Source organism: Lactuca sativa, chromosome 8, assembly GCF_002870075.4.
Source record: "Lactuca sativa cultivar Salinas chromosome 8, Lsat_Salinas_v11, whole genome shotgun sequence".
In the NCBI taxonomy this organism is placed as follows: Eukaryota; Viridiplantae; Streptophyta; class Magnoliopsida; order Asterales; family Asteraceae; genus Lactuca; species Lactuca sativa.
Genome location: NC_056630.2, coordinates 18,292,125 through 18,312,649, shown reverse-complemented (window position 1 = coordinate 18,312,649; position 20,525 = coordinate 18,292,125). Strand labels below are relative to the sequence as shown.

At 33.1% G+C, this 20,525-nt stretch overlaps 2 protein-coding genes and 1 non-coding gene across 3 annotated transcripts; 1 reads left to right on the top strand and 2 right to left on the bottom strand.

Annotated features, from left to right (window-relative positions):
* Positions 1-2,824: 2,824 nt before the first annotated feature.
* Positions 2,825-2,927, bottom strand: LOC111919805 (U6 spliceosomal RNA). Its single transcript, XR_002859605.1, has one exon. It is a non-coding gene; the product is annotated as a U6 spliceosomal RNA (small nuclear RNA).
* A 14,413-nt stretch (positions 2,928-17,340) lies between these two features.
* LOC111919716 (protein EARLY FLOWERING 4) lies at positions 17,341-18,016 on the top strand. Its single transcript, XM_023915298.3, has one exon. The coding sequence runs from the start codon at positions 17,372-17,374 to the stop codon at positions 17,774-17,776; it is 405 nt and encodes a 134-aa protein (XP_023771066.1). The 5' UTR covers positions 17,341-17,371; the 3' UTR covers positions 17,777-18,016.
* Positions 18,017-18,211: 195 nt separating this feature from the next.
* Positions 18,212-20,126, bottom strand: LOC111919715 (peptidyl-prolyl cis-trans isomerase CYP19-4). Its single transcript, XM_023915297.3, has 8 exons — positions 19,942-20,126; positions 19,772-19,837; positions 19,457-19,535; positions 19,248-19,295; positions 19,114-19,137; positions 18,739-18,921; positions 18,599-18,674; positions 18,212-18,494 (listed from the first exon to the last, which is right to left on the bottom strand). Exons 1-8 carry the CDS (start codon positions 20,017-20,019, stop codon positions 18,356-18,358), a joined length of 693 nt encoding a protein of 230 aa, XP_023771065.1. The 5' UTR covers positions 20,020-20,126; the 3' UTR covers positions 18,212-18,355.
* Positions 20,127-20,525: the final 399 nt, after the last annotated feature.

The following is a 20,525-nucleotide window of genomic DNA, read 5'->3' as shown; positions in this document are numbered from 1 at the left end:
TGGTGAGAATCTAACTAAGCAAGGCTCGGACAAGACTCGGGAGTACTAAGGGGTACTCCCTCCAAAACCAAGATGCGAGTCTTCAATATCTTCAATGTCTTCAAAATACCTTACCGGGCTAGTCTTTGCTCGTACACATTGGCATGACCAACCACATCCCTCCACACCTAGACCCAATCAAGCTACCTGCATCTGGCCCCCACACAAGCGGTCTCAAAGTGGTCTGTGAGGCTCAAAATGTGTCCCATTCATCAAAGACAAGGAATTCCATATCAAGACCCGGGACCAATCTATGATTCAATACTTATGACTCGGCGCTATGGTATCTGTAGGTATGAGAAGACAAGAGAAAACAAAAATGCATGAACTTAACCTAGAATGCATCTAAAAAGTATGACAATTAGAAAAGAAAGAACGAAAATATGTAATATTTTTGAATTTTTTTATGCAATTTTTATGAGTGACCTAAATGACTTACTCTAAATGAAACTATATACAACCTAAATGCAATAAAAATAAAATATAAAGATTACCTCACCCCAAGCTTAAAATTAAGCATTGTCCTCAATGCTTAGGGTGAGAGTAAGGAAGGATCATACCGGGATCAAGATGGAGGAGGCCCGCGAGGACAGTATGGAAGCGACACACGGGTCATACAATGATGTGTTGGTGGAGTTCTTGGCCGCCTAAATACACATGGATGAAAGCTTGGTCGTGCAAAGGACGCATATGAAATGGCTCGAAATTTTCTTATGAAATGACATATTTGCGCGAGTACCCTCGCAAACTTTGCGCGGGTGATGGTTGGGTCGCACAAATAAAGAATTAGCATCATTGGTCTCGCAAAGAAGAGGAAGGATTTGGTCATGGCCGCGCGAAAATCTGTGAGGGTGGAAGGCAGCCGCGCAAGTAGCTGCGGTGTTGCCATTGGTCCACCATTCCACTACTCCACCCTTCCACCACCAAAGATTCCTTTGGTCCCCCCTTGTCCATGTAATTTGAATCCACCAATCATCATTTAGCTACCAAATGGATGCTCCAAACCCAAAATTAGAAATTTATGATCCATCTTCACAAGCCCAAATAATCCAAGCCATCAACTTTAAATGCCCAATTCTTCTTCTTTGATTCCGCCAAGCCCAACAATGCCTCGGGAGCCCACTAAGTTGTCTTCACTCTAATCCACAATCACAAAAAGCTCCAAAACCCTGCAAAATTCCTCATGCAACATAACAAGTCCCCGATACAATCCATGATAAAGAAATTAAAGAATATACAATGCAATACTAATAAAAAGAGCTAAAAATCTAAAATAAACAAATAAAAATAAGGAAATAAAATAAGCTATCAAATATATAGAAGATGTGTCTATGGTGTCTGTTGAGGTCCAAACAAGGTGGTGTAAAATACTTCCTAAGAAGGTAAATATTTTTGTTTGGAGATTCATGTTAGATAAATTACCGACACAATTGAATTTATCAAAAAAAAGTATGAAATCGCAGTCCATTTGGTGTCCTCTCCGTGGTATAGGATGTGAATTTGTCAATCACGTTTTTTGACAACTGTGAAATGGCAGGGGCGATATGGTCATTTGTTGCTCGATGGTGTGGTTTTAGATTCCCTAATTCATCTTTAATTAAAGAATGGTTGTCATGGGTGGAGGATCAAAATATTTGTCGTGTTAAGAGGGATCGGTTAGAAGTGATAATAATTACGACGTGTTTGATCATTTGGCGATTCTACAATTCAATACTTTTTGATGGGGTTCAAATTAGAAAAAAAATAATTTGTTTGATAGTACATAAGTCTTTTTATAAGTTAAAATTTTGAGATTCTAAATCCGTTGTTGTTTGAAATGTTTGGCTTTTGAACTCTTTGTTCATTCTTGCAAATTGCTAGAATTGTGATTATAGGGATAATGACTTGGGAGGGTAATAAGGTTTCCAGCTTGTCCGTATTAGGTCATTAAGGTTTTTTTTTTGTGCGTATTAGACCAATATGGTTGTTATTACCGTTTAGAAATAGTCCTTTTACCGGTTTTAACAGGTAAAAAGGACTATCTCTAAATGGTAATAACAACCATATTGGTCTAATACGCACAAAAAAACCTTAGTGACCTAATACGGACAAACTAGAAACCTTATTACCCACCTAAGTCATTAACCCTAATTATTTAGAAAACATGCTTACTAATTAATGTGGCTGATTTGTTTGACTGAAAATAGTTGCTTCCATTTAAACTTATCTCACAACCCTTCCAGAACTTCTAAGTCCAGAAACTCATATGATTGATGATCTTCATTACATAAATATGCAACATTTTATCAATAACTTCTTTTTTGTCATTTAAATGTTTACATGAACACATCCATATGTACAAAAACAAAATCTCACTTTGATACCTCCCATCAATGTCAACATTTGATAACGAATGGAAATGTAAAACCAACAGGGACTTGCAGATGATGCCTATTATCAATTATTTTATAAAAAGCAAAACCACAACATGAACTAAGAAATTGAAGTTGCAAAATTAATCAAAATCAGCACATAAACAAACACATACAGACTATATACAACACATAAACGGAAGTTTATAAAGCATGAAACTTAATGACAGGAAAAGTAAAAAACTTAAAGGAGACTTTATAGAAAGAAAGATCACTCTTACTTGCCACAAATGGTTGAAGACATCAACAAGAAGATCAATCTGACCATAGAATCCACATGTTGTCTGATTATGACTTCAGTAGATGAACTACTGAAACGTAAGAATTGCAATTGAACTCTATTAGCATTTGAAAAGGGAATTAGTGTTAAAAAAAAAAATTTGGACCATTTCTTGATTTGTGTGTGTCATCCTTGCCCAGGGGCCATGCTAATCTTCTCTGTATCGTTCCAATTTTATAGGATGTCCCCAAAGGGACGACTATAGATGAAGAGCTTCGTCATATAGAGGAGTAGCAGGTTATATGGGACGACGCGAGTTCTAAATGAAGTAGTTTACTGTTGATGGTCATATATTCTCAATGTCTTTAAAATTAGGGTTAATGACTTAGGAGGGTAATAAGGTTTCCATTTTGTCCGTATTAGGTCACTAAGGTTTTTTTGTGCGTATTAGACCAATATGGTTGTTATTACCGTTTAAAAATAGTCATTTTTACCCGTTAAAACCGGTAAAATGACTATTTCTAAACGGTAATAACAATCATATTGGTCTAATACGCACAAAAAAACCTTAGTGACCTAATACGGACAAGCTGGAAACCTTATTACCCTCCCAAGTCATTATCCCGTGATTATATGATACGGTAGATGAAAAAATGATGATACGCAAGTAAGATGGACATATCAAAAACTTGTTAAGATGGTTGTTGTCTTGTTGAGTTTATCCCTTGTATGCCTTTAAATTAATACAAGTTATTTCATCTCTTAATTGAATCCATTTGCATTTTGAATCCATTATAATCCATATTCTATATACACATTTATTATTCGGTCATAAATCGGTTTTGGCACCGAGGTTAGAAAACCAACACCAAACCGTACCATATACATAAATTTGGTTCGTTTTCAATTTGTACAACATTCTGAAGTCTGATTTAGATCAGTTCTAATAAATTATATTTTTCATTTATTATTGTATTCAAGCACTCCTTTAACATCCTTGCTACAACTTATATTAAGTTATTAAGCACTTCTTTAACTGTATCCTAGATTATATTTTTCATTTATTATCGTATTCCAACAACACTCCTTTAACATTCTCACTACAACTTATATTAAGTTATTAACCACTTCTTTAACTATATCCTAGATTAAGTTTATTATTAAAACTTATAACAATATTAAAAAACGGGAAAAAAATACAATAAGGACCAACTTATAAATTTGATGTTTATTTAATATTTATCAAATAAAAAACTCATACCGATCTCACCATGTATGCATTAACTTCCAACCATCAGGAAAAGGTTTATTATCATCTCTAGAAAAATAAAAACCATCCTTCCTTACTAACCAATAACATCTGTTTATAGAGTATTCATCCCCACATAAAATTGACACTTCTATGTCAAAAGCATTAAAAGTTGCATTTTTTAATTCTTTACTATCGGGTGTCATCCAACGAAAAATACAATAGAAAATTGTTGTTAACATGAAATTTTGACGAAACATCCAATGAAAATATTGATTGGGTGTAAGCTTCTTATCACCAAGGTCGTCATCTTTCGACTTGCAATGAACCATTAAGTTATCAACTTCTGAATCTGTGATGTATACAGCGTAGAGATCCAAGTAGTTGCTTCTATTGCGATTCTCTACCTTAGGAAAAGCATATGCACCCCCTATCAAGATCAAGAGATTGAACATAACAATAATAAGAAAACGTTGTTTAATTGTGAAATTCATGATAGGTAATGTAAACTATGATTTTTTTATGGTTCTTTTTAAATATATGAAAGTCTCATTTCATTATTGTATTCATGTAATATGATTTCAAACTGTAATCTTATTTAATATTTAACTAGCTAGAGGACAAATTCAATTATTTGAATTAATAGCAAACTTTTTAGGATATGTTTGTAAAAAAATAGTTGGTAATTAATAATTGGTAACCGATAGTTAATAGCCGATAATTGGAAGTGTTATTTTTGTTTCTATAGAAGTGTTACACGAATGTTGATAGCTTTTGTATAGACTATAGATTTGAGTGCATAACCAAGCTCTAGTATTGCCCTTCGTAAGGGCACAAACCATGCTACCTAGTAGTTTGGTCCGACCCACTTCCTTCAAAGCCTATTAAACTTTCAAGATATGTTTTAGGTTAAATTGGTAATATCCTTTGGTCATTTAATTAAAACATTTAATATATTAAACCCATAATAATTCTTCATTTACCACACATTCAACAAAGTTTGCATCTACACAGTGACTCAGAAATATTAACAAAGATGTTTTAATCATAGTTGCTTCATTAAAATTACTATTCCCAGTTGTACATAAATTGCCAACCATCTGGAAAAGGTCTATCATCCTTAGCAAAATAAAAACCATCCTCTCTAACCAACCAATAACAATTGTTTACATCAAACCTTTCACCACACATAAATGATATTCTCATATCAAAAACATCAAATGTTTTATTTTTCAAAACATTGTCATTACTTGTCATCCAACGAAAATCACAAACGTATAGTGTTGTGCCCACAAAGTTCATACGGAAAGTCCAATGAAAATACTGAGGGACAGTGAGCTTTTTATCACCGATGTCATCTTCTCCTGATTTGCAATGAACCTTCAAGTTATTGATTTGTCCATCTACAATAAACACTGTATATAACTCCAGAAAATTGGGTTTATTATGATTTCCAAACTCAGAAAGAGAATCGAAACTGTATATTGTGATGAATAGGTAGAATATATAAATAAAGAGAGAAAGATGTTTCATTGTGAAACACATTATAGAGTTTGTATGCTTTGGTTTTATTTTTTAGTGTCTTTTTATACAAAGATAATATTAGCTCACATTGAGATTCAAGAAATATGACTTCAATTTGAACAGAAAAATGTCTTATCATTGAGTTATTGAGTGACTTTGTTTTTTTTTCTTTCTCATGAAAAGTTTTTTTCATGTGCTAAAATATCTTGGGATTTTACCATTATTTTACAAAAAATTCATTTAATGGGCATCTTCTATCCTAATAAATAAAGATCATTTTGCCAAATGACATCTTCTAATTCAAATTGGTGCATGTAATTTTGTGATTTTTTTGAATAAATTTAAATTCACATGTAATTTTGTGGTTTTTTTGAATTAAATTCAATTAATATACCACATTATACCAATATTTATATATATGATGTATTAAATACATTAAATATGATAATAAATGCAAATAATCTTAGAAAAAATAAGATGAAAAAATTTGTACCATAATTATTGTTGTATTCTCGATGTTATACGTAAATTCATATTATATATATATATATATATATATATATATATATATATATATATATATATATATAGGCTTAGGTTATTCTATTCAAACTAAGTATTGTGTTATTGTATGCATAATTGTGGGTGTAACACCCCAAAGTTTGGAAAGTCAAGAAAAGAAAGAAGACCTCAATTTTAAGGAGAGACTCGGCGAGTCCAAGGAAGGACTCGGCGAGTCCGAGCGGGATCCGGGTTGAGGTGTTAGCGACCGACTCGGCGAGTCGGCCAAGGAGACTCGACGAGTTGGGTCTGAACGAGGAAAACCCTAAATCCGGGACTTGGAGCCTATTTAAGCGTCTCATTCTCTTTCCTAGGGTTCCTTTAGTGCCTCTTTACCCCCAGAACATCAACCCTAGCCGCCATATCCGTTTTTGAGCTAGATCTTGCATCGAAGAGAGCACTATAAGCTTGGAGAAGAAAGAAAAGCCTTGGAAGAGCAAGAAGGGAATGTAGATCCGAGATTGAGAAGACATTTCAGATCAATTGGAGGTAATAAGCTGTTGATTGGACTCCCTTTGCATCTAGATCTATTCTTATGTGTGAGTTTTGGTCATTATTGGTATGTTTTGTAACCAATTCGAGTTGGAGGTCCAGATCTGAGGTTGCTACCTCAGATCCATGTTGGTTTTAGTCTTGAATCCCCTAAAGTATCAGCCCTTGGTATGTTGAAGAAGCATGTTTGCCATAAACCCTAGTTTAGTGTGTTTTGAGCATAGATCTCTCAATCTACACGTAAAGTTTGCCACTTTACGTGGGGAATAGGCCCTAGAAGTATGGATCTATGAGTTGGAAGTTCTGTTTGGCTCGAAAAGCCACTGCATGGATTGAAGACTGGATAGACTCGGCGAGTCCTTCGAGTGGACTCGGCGAGTAGCTTGAAGATGAGGAGGAACTCGACGAGTAGGATGAACAGCTCGTCGAGTCGGTTGAAGTTAGGCATGGACTAGGCGAGTTGGGCGAGCAACTCGACGAGTTGGTTGAAGATTGTCTTGGACTCGGCGAGTCTGTTCTTGGACTCGGCGAGTCAGATCGCGAAACCCTAAACCCTTTGAATTGAGACTCGAATCAGTGAGTCGGGTGGTGACTCAGCGAGTTGGACAGGACAGGACTTGGAACTAGTTGGACTCGGCGAGTCATGGACTGACTCGGCGAGTCGGGTCGCGAATAAGAAAGACCCTGAACTTATGAACTCGGCGAGTCTTCAGGAAGACTCGACGAGTAGGGTTGACCTGGAAGGTTGACTTTGACCAGAGTTGACTTAGTTGACTGTCAGACTAAGTGTTATATGTATATTGATAGCTCGGAGAGCTAGAGAAGCAGCGGTTCAGGGGATTGTCGAGTAGCAGCCAGAGGTTTATCAGCAGGGCTCAGCAGTTCAGGTGAGTTTCCCTTCAGTAGGAACGGGTCTACGGCCACAATGTCGGCCCGTTTAGCTAGCAGTAGTTTTCGGATGTTGATCTGATATAGTAGTTAGTATGTCTGATGCCTTCGTGGCTCAGGCAGGATTTATGTGTTATGTGTTCCGGGCTACGGCCCGAAGTAGTATGCAGTATACGTGTGTTCATGCTAGTTGATATGTTTATGTTATGTTCTGTTCAGTTAGCCCGGACTTCGGTCCGATGCAGGGGACAAGGTCCCAGTTAGTCCGAACTTCGGTCCGATGCAGGAGGCAAGGCCCCAGTTAGCCCGGACTTCGGTCCGATGCAGGGGACAAGGTGCCAGTCAGTTTCCGGACTTCGGTCCGATGCAGGGGGCAAGGCCCCAGTTAGTCCGGACTTCGGTCTGATGCAGTGGGCAAGGCCCAATATGTGCTTTATATGTTTTTGTGTGGTATGTGGTAGATTGGGGGAGCTCACTAAGCTTCGTGCTTACGGTTTTCAGTTTTGGTTTCAGGTACTCGGTTTTCAAAAGAGGAGCTCGGGAAGATTGCAGAGCACACACCATAGTCAGTTAGCCTGAGAATGTTTGACTCTGATAATGATGCTATGTTTTGAATTTAATACTCGAAAGTTATGTTTGACTTATGATACGTTTTATAAATCCAGTTTTAGTAATGTTTTAAAAGAAATTTTTAGTCGTGATTTTTGGGTCGTTACAGTGGGCCACTCATTTTACTTAATTTTGGAAAGTGAATAATACATATTATTAAATTAAATATAATTAAAAAATACCAACTAATTTCATTTTAAGGGTATTTTAGTCAATTAACATAAATTTAAAAAAGGAAAATTAAATATTTTAAGGAAAATAGATTCTGTTAATTTTAAAAATCTGATTGTATGGATGATAATTCTCCTAATTCGAAAATTCTGACGGAAGATGTTTATCAATATATTAAAAAATAACAAATATAATTGAACCATACAATAATTACACATTCTGACATAATATATATTTTGATTTAATGAACTTCTTGAAGAATAACAAAATATTGGATACAAGTTAAAAAAAATTTCATTACATTCTAAGAAAAGAAAAAAATATATATACTATTCTATGTGAATGTTACACTTATTAATAACACAAAAAACACAATATATAAATCATTCTACCAGAATATACTATTAGATATATATTTTTTCATTATATTGTATATTATTCTGGTAGAATAATACATTCTTTTTGGAAGATTGGTGGTCATTGTTCATCTTCATCCCATACATTGTTCATCTTCAAAATTCTATTCTCACATAATCAGAATTCAAGATTCCATTCCAGTAGAATGTAGTAAGTTTCATATGTACCATGTTTTGCTTTGATATCTCTCGTTTCGTACCTACAAAAATAATGGTATTCAACACTTGATCATTATAAACCAACAATATAAGATAAAATTCAAGCATAAAGAAGCAAACCAAAATAAAGTCACGCAAAACCCATTAAAGAGAAATGGATTCGTGATTCCATTCCAACAGAATTATAATTCATGATTCCATTCCAGCAGAATTGGATTCGTGATTTCATACAATTCGTGCCCTTATGTACCCAGCAAACCAACCAAAAAAAGAGGGAATTTCCCTCATTCGTTCAAAAAAAAATATATTTTTATACCAAAGAAAGATAAAATTGGATTTTAATTTTAAAACATATACTTCGTAGTTCATAGTTCACAGTTCATACCCAAAGGAAAATTAAGCATACCCTGAATAACGGTCTTGAATAAAAATTGAAAAGGTTGGTTCAAGCATTTTATCAACCAGTTGGTGTGCATCCTAAGAGCTACAATCTAAGATACTCGCTGATTGTCAAACCCTTGAGCCAAAATTCCGGAAACACCCACCAGCAACCTATAGGTTGAAACAATCGCATTCAACTTCAATTTTGATGGAATCATTTACTGTTGATATGAACATGGTAATTTTTTTGATAGAAATATTATTTACCAGCGGCAACGATCGATGTTGATATGAAAACACCAGTGACTCCCAACAACATAATCGGCAAAAAGTTTTGGAAAAACTTTTTCTTCTTGACCTGAAATATGTGGAAAGTAGAAAACTTAGCTCCCAAAGTAAATGAAGAAACACAAGGGAGGATGGATGTAAATTAATCCAACAAGCTACTGGGGCTTACCCGGCATTGAAAATAATGGGTAGGAGTAGATAAATGAAGAAGAGTTGTTCATCGAGCCTCAGAAAATGAGTGCTTTTCCAGTTGCTTGTGATTAAGATGATTATCCCAACAACACACCCCTGTTTATGAAGAAGACGATGAAGGGCAACCCCACAAAGGGTCGTTGGTGCCGCTGCGCTGGAGGATTTCGAGCTCGACGAGACCACAAGACCTGTACTGCGTTTAAATCCTGTTTCCATCGATTGCTCAATTTAGGGTTTTCATAATCGAATTTTAGATAAAGAGGGGAACGTGATTTAATAAAAGTCAATACCATGATTATAAGGATTATTTTTGGAAGTTATTAAACAAATTACTAAAGTACCCTTATTTATTTATTTGATTATTTAATTTTTATTTAATTTTGATTGGCCCACATTTATGCATACAATAACACAATACTTACTTTAAACACGTGAACCTAGTTCTCTCTCTCTCTCTCTCTCTCTCTCTCTCTCTCTCTATATATATATATATATATATATATATATATATATATATATATATATATATATATAGGGAAAGGATCGAATGAGAACACCTAAAAGGTTGAGAATGCGAGAACAAGTATATTCATTTGTGATTCCATGTATTCATTTGTAGAGAAATGATAAATTTTTACGCACAATCAACATGAATATGCTTTTTCTCTTCAATTGAAATTAAAGGCGTAAAAATTTATCATTTATCCACAAATGAATACATGGAATCGCAAATGAATATACTTTGTTCTCGCGTTCTCAACCTTTTTGATGTTCTCATTTGATCCTACTCCTATATATATATATATATATATATATATATATATATATATATATATATATATATATATATATATATATATATAGTTATATACACACACATACATATATTAGGTTATAACCAATATAATACACGGTTGATAAATTAAAATAATATAGATAATAATTGTAACAAAATAAGTGAAATAGGAGATTATTTATTATTGATTACCAAACATTTCGAATTTCAAAATCTTTATTAATAATGTTAATTTTAAAGGATTTAGAAAAAAAAAATTAATATAAAATCATAGAAAAAGACATGTGTCATTTTTAGAGAGTATGAAAAAATAAATTAAAATTTATAAAAAGAAAATGACAAGCGACAAATGTAGAATTCTTTATTAAAAGAGAGAGAGATTTGTATTTTCTAATGTTACATGTTAATAGATAAATATAGAAAACACATATTTTGATGTATTTTTTGATTTATAATTCATATTTACAAGATCACTATTTGAAGGTTTATATTTTAGAAAACAGTTATGAAGTTTCAGTTTAAAAGTAAAAAGTCGTTTCTTTGGCACATTTATAAATTAAAAGATCTCATTATTTAAAAATTATTCATCATTTCTTGAAAGTTACTATATTTACTAATCACATGTAATTTTAGCCATCAAATCAAAAGTCCAAAATTTTGGATTGTATTATTGTAGTAGACATTACACATGTATTTTTATATTTGTAGATCATTTACCAAATAATACATAATTAATGTTGGCTATATCATTTACATTAATTTTGTAGCCAAAAAATAAATTTTCGGGCTTTTTGACTGTTTATTTAAATGACAAGGATTATATCAACAAGTTTATGGATCTTTTTAATCCTAAACATGTTGTCTCACTTCTTAATGATTGTGTAATGGTTTTAACATCCCAAAATATTATAATTTGCTTCATAATAACAAATAAGGATCATTACATTTTTTTTCATAATTAGTGTCAATTTCATTTATAAAGTAAAAAGTTGAATATTTATGTGAATTTGATAATGCAAATAGAACATTTCAAAGTTGATCTAAATACGTGAGATGATAAGGGAAGAAATGACCACTTGGAATTTCACAAATAATAGAGCGATTTATTTTAAATTATAACAAACTATGGTTGATGTTTCACTGATTTGTTTTTATTAAATGTATTTATTAATTCCTCATTTCATGATTACTAGAGTGATTTGGTTGTCAATGTGGGACTAACCCATTTAGTAGAGGTTTTGTATTTTAAATTGGAGATCCCGAATTTTAATCTAGGTGTTGGTGAATTCTACTAACTTAGTGATACTAATTTCTCACCATTAAGCAGCCGTTAAAAAAATAGAGTGATTTGGTTGAAGTTATTGCAAACGATGTTTAATGCTTCAATATTTTTTTAATACCTAATAATTCCTTATTTCAGTTAAATCCTACTGAAATATATCATTTTAAATTTTGTTAATGTTAAATCCTTAGTTTTCCATATTTTTTTAATCAACGTGTATAATACATGGGTTTTTAACGGAAGTAGACAAGATTTCACACCCCAAAACCTGAACGGTGGAAACGTCCCGGGGCAGAGGACGTCATGTACAGTATCACAACAAAGCATAATAGTAAACAAGCAACAATGTCATCCATTGCATTAATAATATAATTTAATACAAGTGTGTTCTATATAGTTATAAGACACCAAAATATGAATGATCAAAATAAGAGACAAGTCTTGAAAGCTCCATCTTCTCAAAGCCTGACATCGGTACCTGTCTACTGATGACTTAAGAATACAAGTTATTTTGAAAGGGTTTATCAGCTTTAAAGCGGGTGAGTTCATAAGCATTTTAGTTTCATTGTTTGTATGGAAATGTTTGTAAGTGTTTAATGTATAAGTTTGTAAAAGTTTGTAGTAAATGTTTGTATATCCTAGAAAATCTTATATTTTCTACTAAAAGTAGCCTTCTACCAAGCCATCAACTGTTTTGTATGTTTGTTTCTTGTAAAAGTGTGTATTTCTACCAAGTGTGACTATCATTAACAAAATATAGTTTTTACATTACCATTTATGTGAGAAGATCACAATGTGAATGCAATGGGAAATTAATGATGTATTGTAGTGTTGTATATAGTAACTACTGCTGTACTAACTACCTTAAACCGATTGTTAATTAAGGTATAATGTGATATAATTGTAACCATACTTGATTGACTAGTAAAACACGACGCTCGAAGACGTCGAAATGGTATGACATTCGTCACCCATAGACGTGCAGGTCCCACTGTAGCTAGCAACAAGGTGTAGGACGGTCAGTCCCGTATAGATCTATACACAAGTTCACGCTCTCCCTCCAGGAGACTCTGATTACAAAACGAGCCACAGCAGTGATGTCATGCCCCGAAGTAGTGACTCACATTTATGTTATAGTATTCTTGTATATGTATTGTATGTACTAGTGTAGTGTATGTTCTCTATGTCTAGTATGTAGTATGTTCTCTTTGTTTCTCATCATAGTATGTTCTCTTGTATAGTGTATAGTATGTATTGTTTCTCGTTATAGTATGTATTGAATCATGTATGAACTGACTCTTTGTATGTTTCATTGTACTATAAATAGTGAGTAGTGACTTCCTAAACTATACCTATTATAGTTTACTAGTAGAGTTGTTTGTATGACTTAGTGTGTTGAACTGAGATAAAAGCTTTTATGTATATACATATATACAAAATATATAACTAATGATCAAACGACACTCGGACAAACAACAGGGTACTCTAAGTCCACAACCAAACAAGGAACATGAAATAAAGTGAGTTATCAGTCCTAAGTCCTTTCAACCTTACTTATATAACTATATAAGCATTAGACATGGTTTTGACAATATATATGTTTAAAAGAGTTAAAAAGAAAAGGTTTCGCATTTAATAACAAGTTTGATAAAGAGTTTTTTATGTAAAATTGTTTGATAAACATTTTGAAGTATTTGAAATCCATATGTTTGATAACAGTTTGAATGTAATAAAAAAATCTATTTGTTTGTTCTAGTTATTAATCACATGTGATTGATATAATAACTAGAATGTTTCAACTTGTATTCCCCCTCCCCCCCCCCCCTTATAAAAGCATTTAAAATCATTTAAAAAGTAGATTAAGGGGTATGAACTCACCTGTAGTGAGTAACTCGAATGAAAGATCGATATAGGATCGTTGGGTGTCAATTGGAGTCTTGAGCACAAACAAATCCTATTTAACATATAATTACACATATATGAATAAATTTAATGTATATAACCACTAATAGTGATAGGGACACGCCTTAGGGACATAAAAACTCTTAGAATTAAGTGTTACCAACACATATGGTTGCACATAAGGAGTGTATGGCCCTATATTGGAGTGTAAGGCCACAAAATCATGGGTTTTGTGTGTGTGCAGCTAGAGTGTGCGGCCAAGTGTGTGTGCGGTGCACACTCATTATGAAGTGTGCCAAAAATGTGTTTCCAAGCCTTAGGAAAGTTCTAAGGAAGGTGTTTTGACCATTGCTTAGCCGGAATGGAAGTTTGATGCTATTTTGGGCCTTTAAAAGGGTGTGTACGGCCACACAAGGAGTGTACAGCTGTACATGCTTGATATCCATGAAAAAATAGTCAAAATTGTATTCCAAGTCTCTATTTTGCATCCCATAAGTGTTCTTGATCATGTGCTAACTTATAACTTTTGTTTGAAGCCAAATAACACTAAACAAAGGGGTGTACGGCCACAAGGGGTGCGTACGGCCGTACACTCCTTGATGATCATGTCTTGGATGGTTTCTAAGGAGTATAACTAGTAAATAATAAGTACAAGGAGTGGTACTTACAATATAGAAGCCTTTAGGGGTGTTTGTGGTCCAAAAACTTAGTAGGTGTTGTTGGTGTTCTTGGAGAACACTTGAAGATCTAAACAAAAGGTGTAATTTTATGGATGAAATGATAGATCCTTACTAGATAGTGTAATGAATCAACAAATCATATAAAGAAACACTTACACTTGAAGATCTAGAAGGAAAATCGGATGATACTTGAGAGAGAAGTTGATTTCTTGGCTTAAGAGTGTGTAAAGTGATGAAAGATGGAAGAATACACCATGTATACACATGAGTGTATGGCTAGGATGGGTGTACGGCCGTACACCGATGTGTGCAGCCGCACACACCTCATGAAGGGGTGTTTGGCTCAATTGAAAGGTGTTGAACTCAATTACCCTCATTCCTTGATTATACTAGGTTTAGAACACTCAAATTGACTCTAAATAATGCCAGAAGATAGCAAAACGGAGTCTGACCTTGATTGATTTGAATAAGTGTACAAGATAGAAATTTCGGGTTGTCACACAAGACATTACGAATGCTTCATTAAGTTATTCCTACATCTAGTCAAAATGCAAAGCTCTAAAATTAACTAAAAATATGAGGTTAAGTGTTCAAACATCTAATATTGAAGAAATAACAACATTTGCAAACTAGCTATCAGATATATGAGAATGAAAGGTTGATAGTTTAAATGATGGCAAGACAATTTTTAATACTCTGGATAATCTTCTTATTAGTGATTCTTTTGATCCTATTGGTTCATTAGTTGAATATGTCTATTTATTTTGAAACTAGGTGTAAGACCCATGTATTAAATGGATTAATTATATATATATATATATATATATATATATATATATATATATATATATATATATATATATAGAGAGAGAGAGAGAGAGAGAGTTAGGTTCAAATGTTTTCACTATCTATTGTGTGCATGTATGATTGATTCTGGACCAATCATTTTAGTTATTTTAAGAAAGTAATTAATGCATATTAAATGCTAAAGATGTAATTAATATCCATTATATCTTCAACATATAATATGCATTAATTATTTTCTTAAAATAACTAAAATGATTGGTCCATAATCAATCATACATGCACACAATAGATAGTGAAAACAAAATAACCCAACCCTATATATATATATATATATATATATATATATATATATATATATATATATATATATATATATATATATTATATATATATATGTATATATATATATATGTAGAGAGAGAGAGAGATCTAAATATTTAAGAACTTTGGATTTACAAGAAAATAAGAAAAATAATAAATTATTAAAATTGATTATTTTATCTTTTAAATTTAAATAAATAAACAAAATAAACTAATAAGTTTTAATTTGAAAATTTTGAAATAAGAATCTAAGTTCATTAAGGTATTATGTGGAATTTAATAAAATAGAAAAACTTGGCATGTGGAAAAAAAATTCAAAATAACCACAAAATGACATTTGACAAATTAAATAAAAGTGTGACAAGTGGCAAAAAAACATTCATTTATTAGAGATTCCACTTTGAAAAATACTTATTATTTTCTCCCTGATATTTAAACTTTTTCTAATCAACATGTGTAATACATTGATTTCACACCTAGTTTATTAATAAAAAATCTTATAATTAATAGTTTGGTAAATGTAAATGCGTCAAACCATTTAATTTTGAAGTTGTATGTTTTTCACATTTAATGTCGGGTCTTCTCGCCTTTTAAATAATGTAAATTATACTTTTTGTCCCTATATTTATACTAAATTTATGCGTGGATTCCTGAAAGATTTTTATATGATGAGAAATTGAATATGTTCCTACCTTTTGTTCTTATTTTTCTTTCTACCTATCTAAGATAATGACAAATGTACATATTTAACATCTCAATCAAATTTAAATTAATTTAATAATACTTGTCACCATCTAAAATATGTAGGAAGATAGTATGAACAAAAAGTAGGAGGATATTTAATTTCTCATTAAAATGATTGGTTTGTTATCTGTTTTAAGTCAAGAGCTCAAGGCCTTCGTATTGACTCCGTTTTTCTCCAGTGAAGTTCAAACGCCAAACACATGCTTGGCACTTGAGGCCCATTATTGTCATTTCACAGATCTAAAATATTGAATAACATTTTTTTAGGGTCTAATTATTGTTTTCAACTTCTTTTAAGGGAACTAAGTCTGACGATTCTCAACACGACCCGTGACACGGCACGAACTAAACGGGTTTGGGTTGAGTTTTTCAACCCGTCAACCCGTTTATTAAATGAGTCATATATGAGTTTCTTAAAAAATATATGGGTTGACATGCCAACCCGTTTAGAATTTTAATAAAAAAATTATATGTTTTTTAAATGTATAAGTATTATAAACTATAAACTTTATATTTATACTAGGATAGGATACCTAATACCATTGATCATTTGACCCGCAGGTAACCATATGCTAATTTGCATTGTAACGTTTTAGCGTTTGCCTTAAATAATCTCAGTATCTCACAAAGATGGCGACATAAGCGATTGAATCATTATCGAATGACGTCGACATCTGCGATTGAATTTATCTATATTTGTATTAATGTTTTAGTTTAAACATGTTTCGATAAATGTTTTTAATTTTCATTTGAATGTTTAAGACTTAATTTTCAAAAACTCGGATATGTTTGCATCAAGAATTTATTCATGTTTAATTATCAATTTTATTTATGGAATCTAACCCACAAATATACGAACCCAAATCTGACCCACGAACGTACCAACCTGTGAACCTGTATAAATAAATGGGTTGACGGATCATATATGAGTTTATATTCTAAACTAGCCAACCCGTGACCTATATAATTAAATAAATTATGTTGGGACTGATATATTTTGACCTGTCAACCTGAATACGTCACGATTGTCCGTAAAGAGAACTCCCAAAAAAGTTAACTTTGGTTGCTAATTTTCTGAGGTTTTAATTGAAAAAAATGGATTTCTCTTACTGAACCCGCATAATGGACCCGGATTCTTTTTCTTTTATCCGTCTGATCCGACCCGAACCATTGCGTTAACGTGGACTAAAACGAACAAAAGAAGAAGCTTTCATCAAATCGGATAAATGATTTGGTTGAATGACAACCCTCGATTCTTCCTCCGCAGCTGAATCGAGCATGGACGAATCATCCAACCTTCAACAACCCCCTTCCGCCACCAACGACGGTCGCGGCTACGCCGGTGGTGTATCCGACGAAGAACAGAACAGCAAAGAATCTGAGGTGGTGTGGAGTAACTTCACCGACAGCTTCCGTGAAGTCCAATCCGTATTGGACAGAAACCGAGCTTTGATTCAACAGGTCAACGAGAATCACCGCTCCAAAATTCACGAGAACATGGTCAAAAACGTTGCCCTAATTCAAGAGATCAACAACAACGTTTCCAAAATCGTTTCCCTCTACTCCGATCTATCTACCAACTTCTCCAGCGCCTTTCATCAACGGATTTCAGAGACTGATGCAGACAACCTGAAGGAGAGTTGATACTTGATCGATTGGCGTTATGCAATTTTCAGTAATTCCGAAGTCTCCTCTCTTTTTTTTCGTCGTAATTTCTGGTCGATTATGATGTGAAATTTGAATTTTCGGAAGTTGACTGGTGTTTGATTTTGTATTTCTTGATTACGGAATATCGTAGGGATTTGTTGTTGAGTAATATGTATATACGTAATTTGTTCTGTTCTTGATCCGATGAGTCGCTGCTAATCTATACGAGTTTATCGACCTGTTGTTTTTTGATTGAAAGCAAATTTGGAGTAAATTCATACAATTCTGGAGATATTGTCACTTGGAAACTTGAAACACAATGACAGTGGTGTCCGATTGAAGAGGCCAATTTGGTCTAAAGAGTTGAAATGCGAATTGGATTTGTTACTACAATTGGTTTACGAAATAAACCACACAAAAGCAAAATCACAATAACTACAATTTGACTTGTCATCTTTTTATCTAACCTCTTCAAATTTTACAATCAACATGTTAAAAGGTGCGAATTAAGGTATATGTTCAAAAGGTTTTTCAATTGAATAAAACTGGTAAAAATGTAAAATAGAACATTAGGAATCACAAGTGTAGTTCACCACTGTCTACCACAACAACATTGCTTTTAGGGGTACCATTTTGTTTCCCTTCCGCTTCAATCTTATGCACAACATCCATTCCCGACACCACCTTCCCAAACACCACATGTCGTCCATCCAACCTTCAAAAACATAACAACCAAATTAAACTTCACAAAATTGAAATAAAACAGGTTTGACCTCAAAAGTCAAACTGTTGTGTAGAAACTAGAAAGTAACCTCTCACCAGTTAGTTATAACTGTTGTGATGAAAAACTGAGAGCCATTAGTATCCGGTCCAGCATTTGCCATAGACAGAACTCCTGTTTTCACCAAAATAAAAATTTTAACAATTTTTTTTTAAATTAATAAGGTGATTTTTTTTACCAGGATCTGTGTGTTTCAATTTGAAATTCTCATCAGCAAACTTTTCACCATAGATGGACTCCCCACCACGCCCGTCGCCACGTGTGAAGTCACCTCCTTGAATCATAAAGCTTGGTATGATTCTATGGAATGTGCTTCCTTTGTAATGGAGAGGCTTTCCACTTTTCCCAATTCCTTTCTCCCCTAAAATCCAAAAGGGAAAGAAAATTGGCTAAATTGTAATACTGGGGATTAGCTTAAAAGATTAGTCTATGTGATTGTAATCATTTCTCTTTGGATAGGCTCATCATGGTTTTTCTCTGCTTTTGGAGTTTTTTTACTATTTATATTAGGGAGGAGAAAACATAGTAAAAGAATTAAAAGTTGAGTAGTTACCTGTGCAAAGAGCTCGAAAATTTTCTGCAAATATAATAAGTATTAGTTAAGTTCTTTAATCTTTATACATTAAGAAATCTCGAAACATACAAAAATAAGAGTATTATCAATATGTTTGGCTGTTGTATTTGTACCTGCTGTCTTTGGCACTGCCTTCCCAAAAAGGCCCATGATTATGCGTCCTGAAAGCAAGAATGATCAACATTCTAAATTGTTGCCACGTTTATAAAAGAAAACTTGTTTGGTGAATCCATCAATGCATTTCAGATTATGAAACTGTTAACATTTATGTGTTGAGACTCAAGAAAGTATATATAGATGAGATGCAGATTATGAAACATACCCATGGGCTTTCCATCAATCTCAACATCAAAATAAACCCTGTGTGTAACTTCATCTAGATCCCCTTCTGGTCCATCTGCCTAATAAGCAATCATCAATGGACATGTATTTCAGATTATGGAGCTATAAGCCCTAATTAATTGCCGATAAATCCATAATCACATCAAATTTATCCTCTTAAATCCCAGTCGAGGTTGTAAATTAGGTCAAGCGTTAGGTCAATAACCAAAAACAGCAATTATTTGGAAATAAAAGATGAAACCTAAACTAAACACACTTATAGATCACATATAAGAAGAAGAAAGAAGAAGATTACCTTATGATTGTGCTGATTTTTAACAGCTTTTTGTTCTGAAGCAACATCAGTATCAGTAATCCGGTTCTGTAAACAGTAAAAACAGATTAGTGGATACAAACTAGAGAAAAGATTATGATTTTCCATATTATAGGTTGTTCGCGATGAATAAATGATGATGTTAAAAGTACCAGAACAAAAACGACTGTTCCAAAGAGAAGTAAACCCCATAGAATGGCGAGGGGAGGAATTTTGGTTCTGTTAGGCATCGTCTTCGTCCCTGGAGAGTGGATGGAGAGATCTGTTAGCTTGGGTTTCTGACTTTGTGTTGTGGGTAGATATAAGTTCCACCGTAACGCAACTCGATACTATTACATGAGATTGTTGATTCATACATGCATCTTGTTGTTTTATTATTTGTGTTGTAAGTTATTTAAATCGTATATAAATTATATATCAAGTTATATATTCTTTGCATTTTTCTAAATAATTTCACATTTATCCTGGTTTATTTGAAAATTTTATAAAGTATATCATATTTTATAGGGTTAATGTAACTAGGACCCTAGGAACTTTCATGTTTTCATTTAAATAGTCTCTTAACTTATTTTTTTTTTTTTGCTTCATAAGGGCTTAAACTCATATTTAACATGTTAGTTTGGTCCTTTTACCCACTAGAGTCGGTTTTAATGGCACGTAAGCGCACATTAGGACGCTTAAACATCTACTTCTTTACTTTCAATCCACAACTGTTCATGGAGTTGAAGAGATGTGC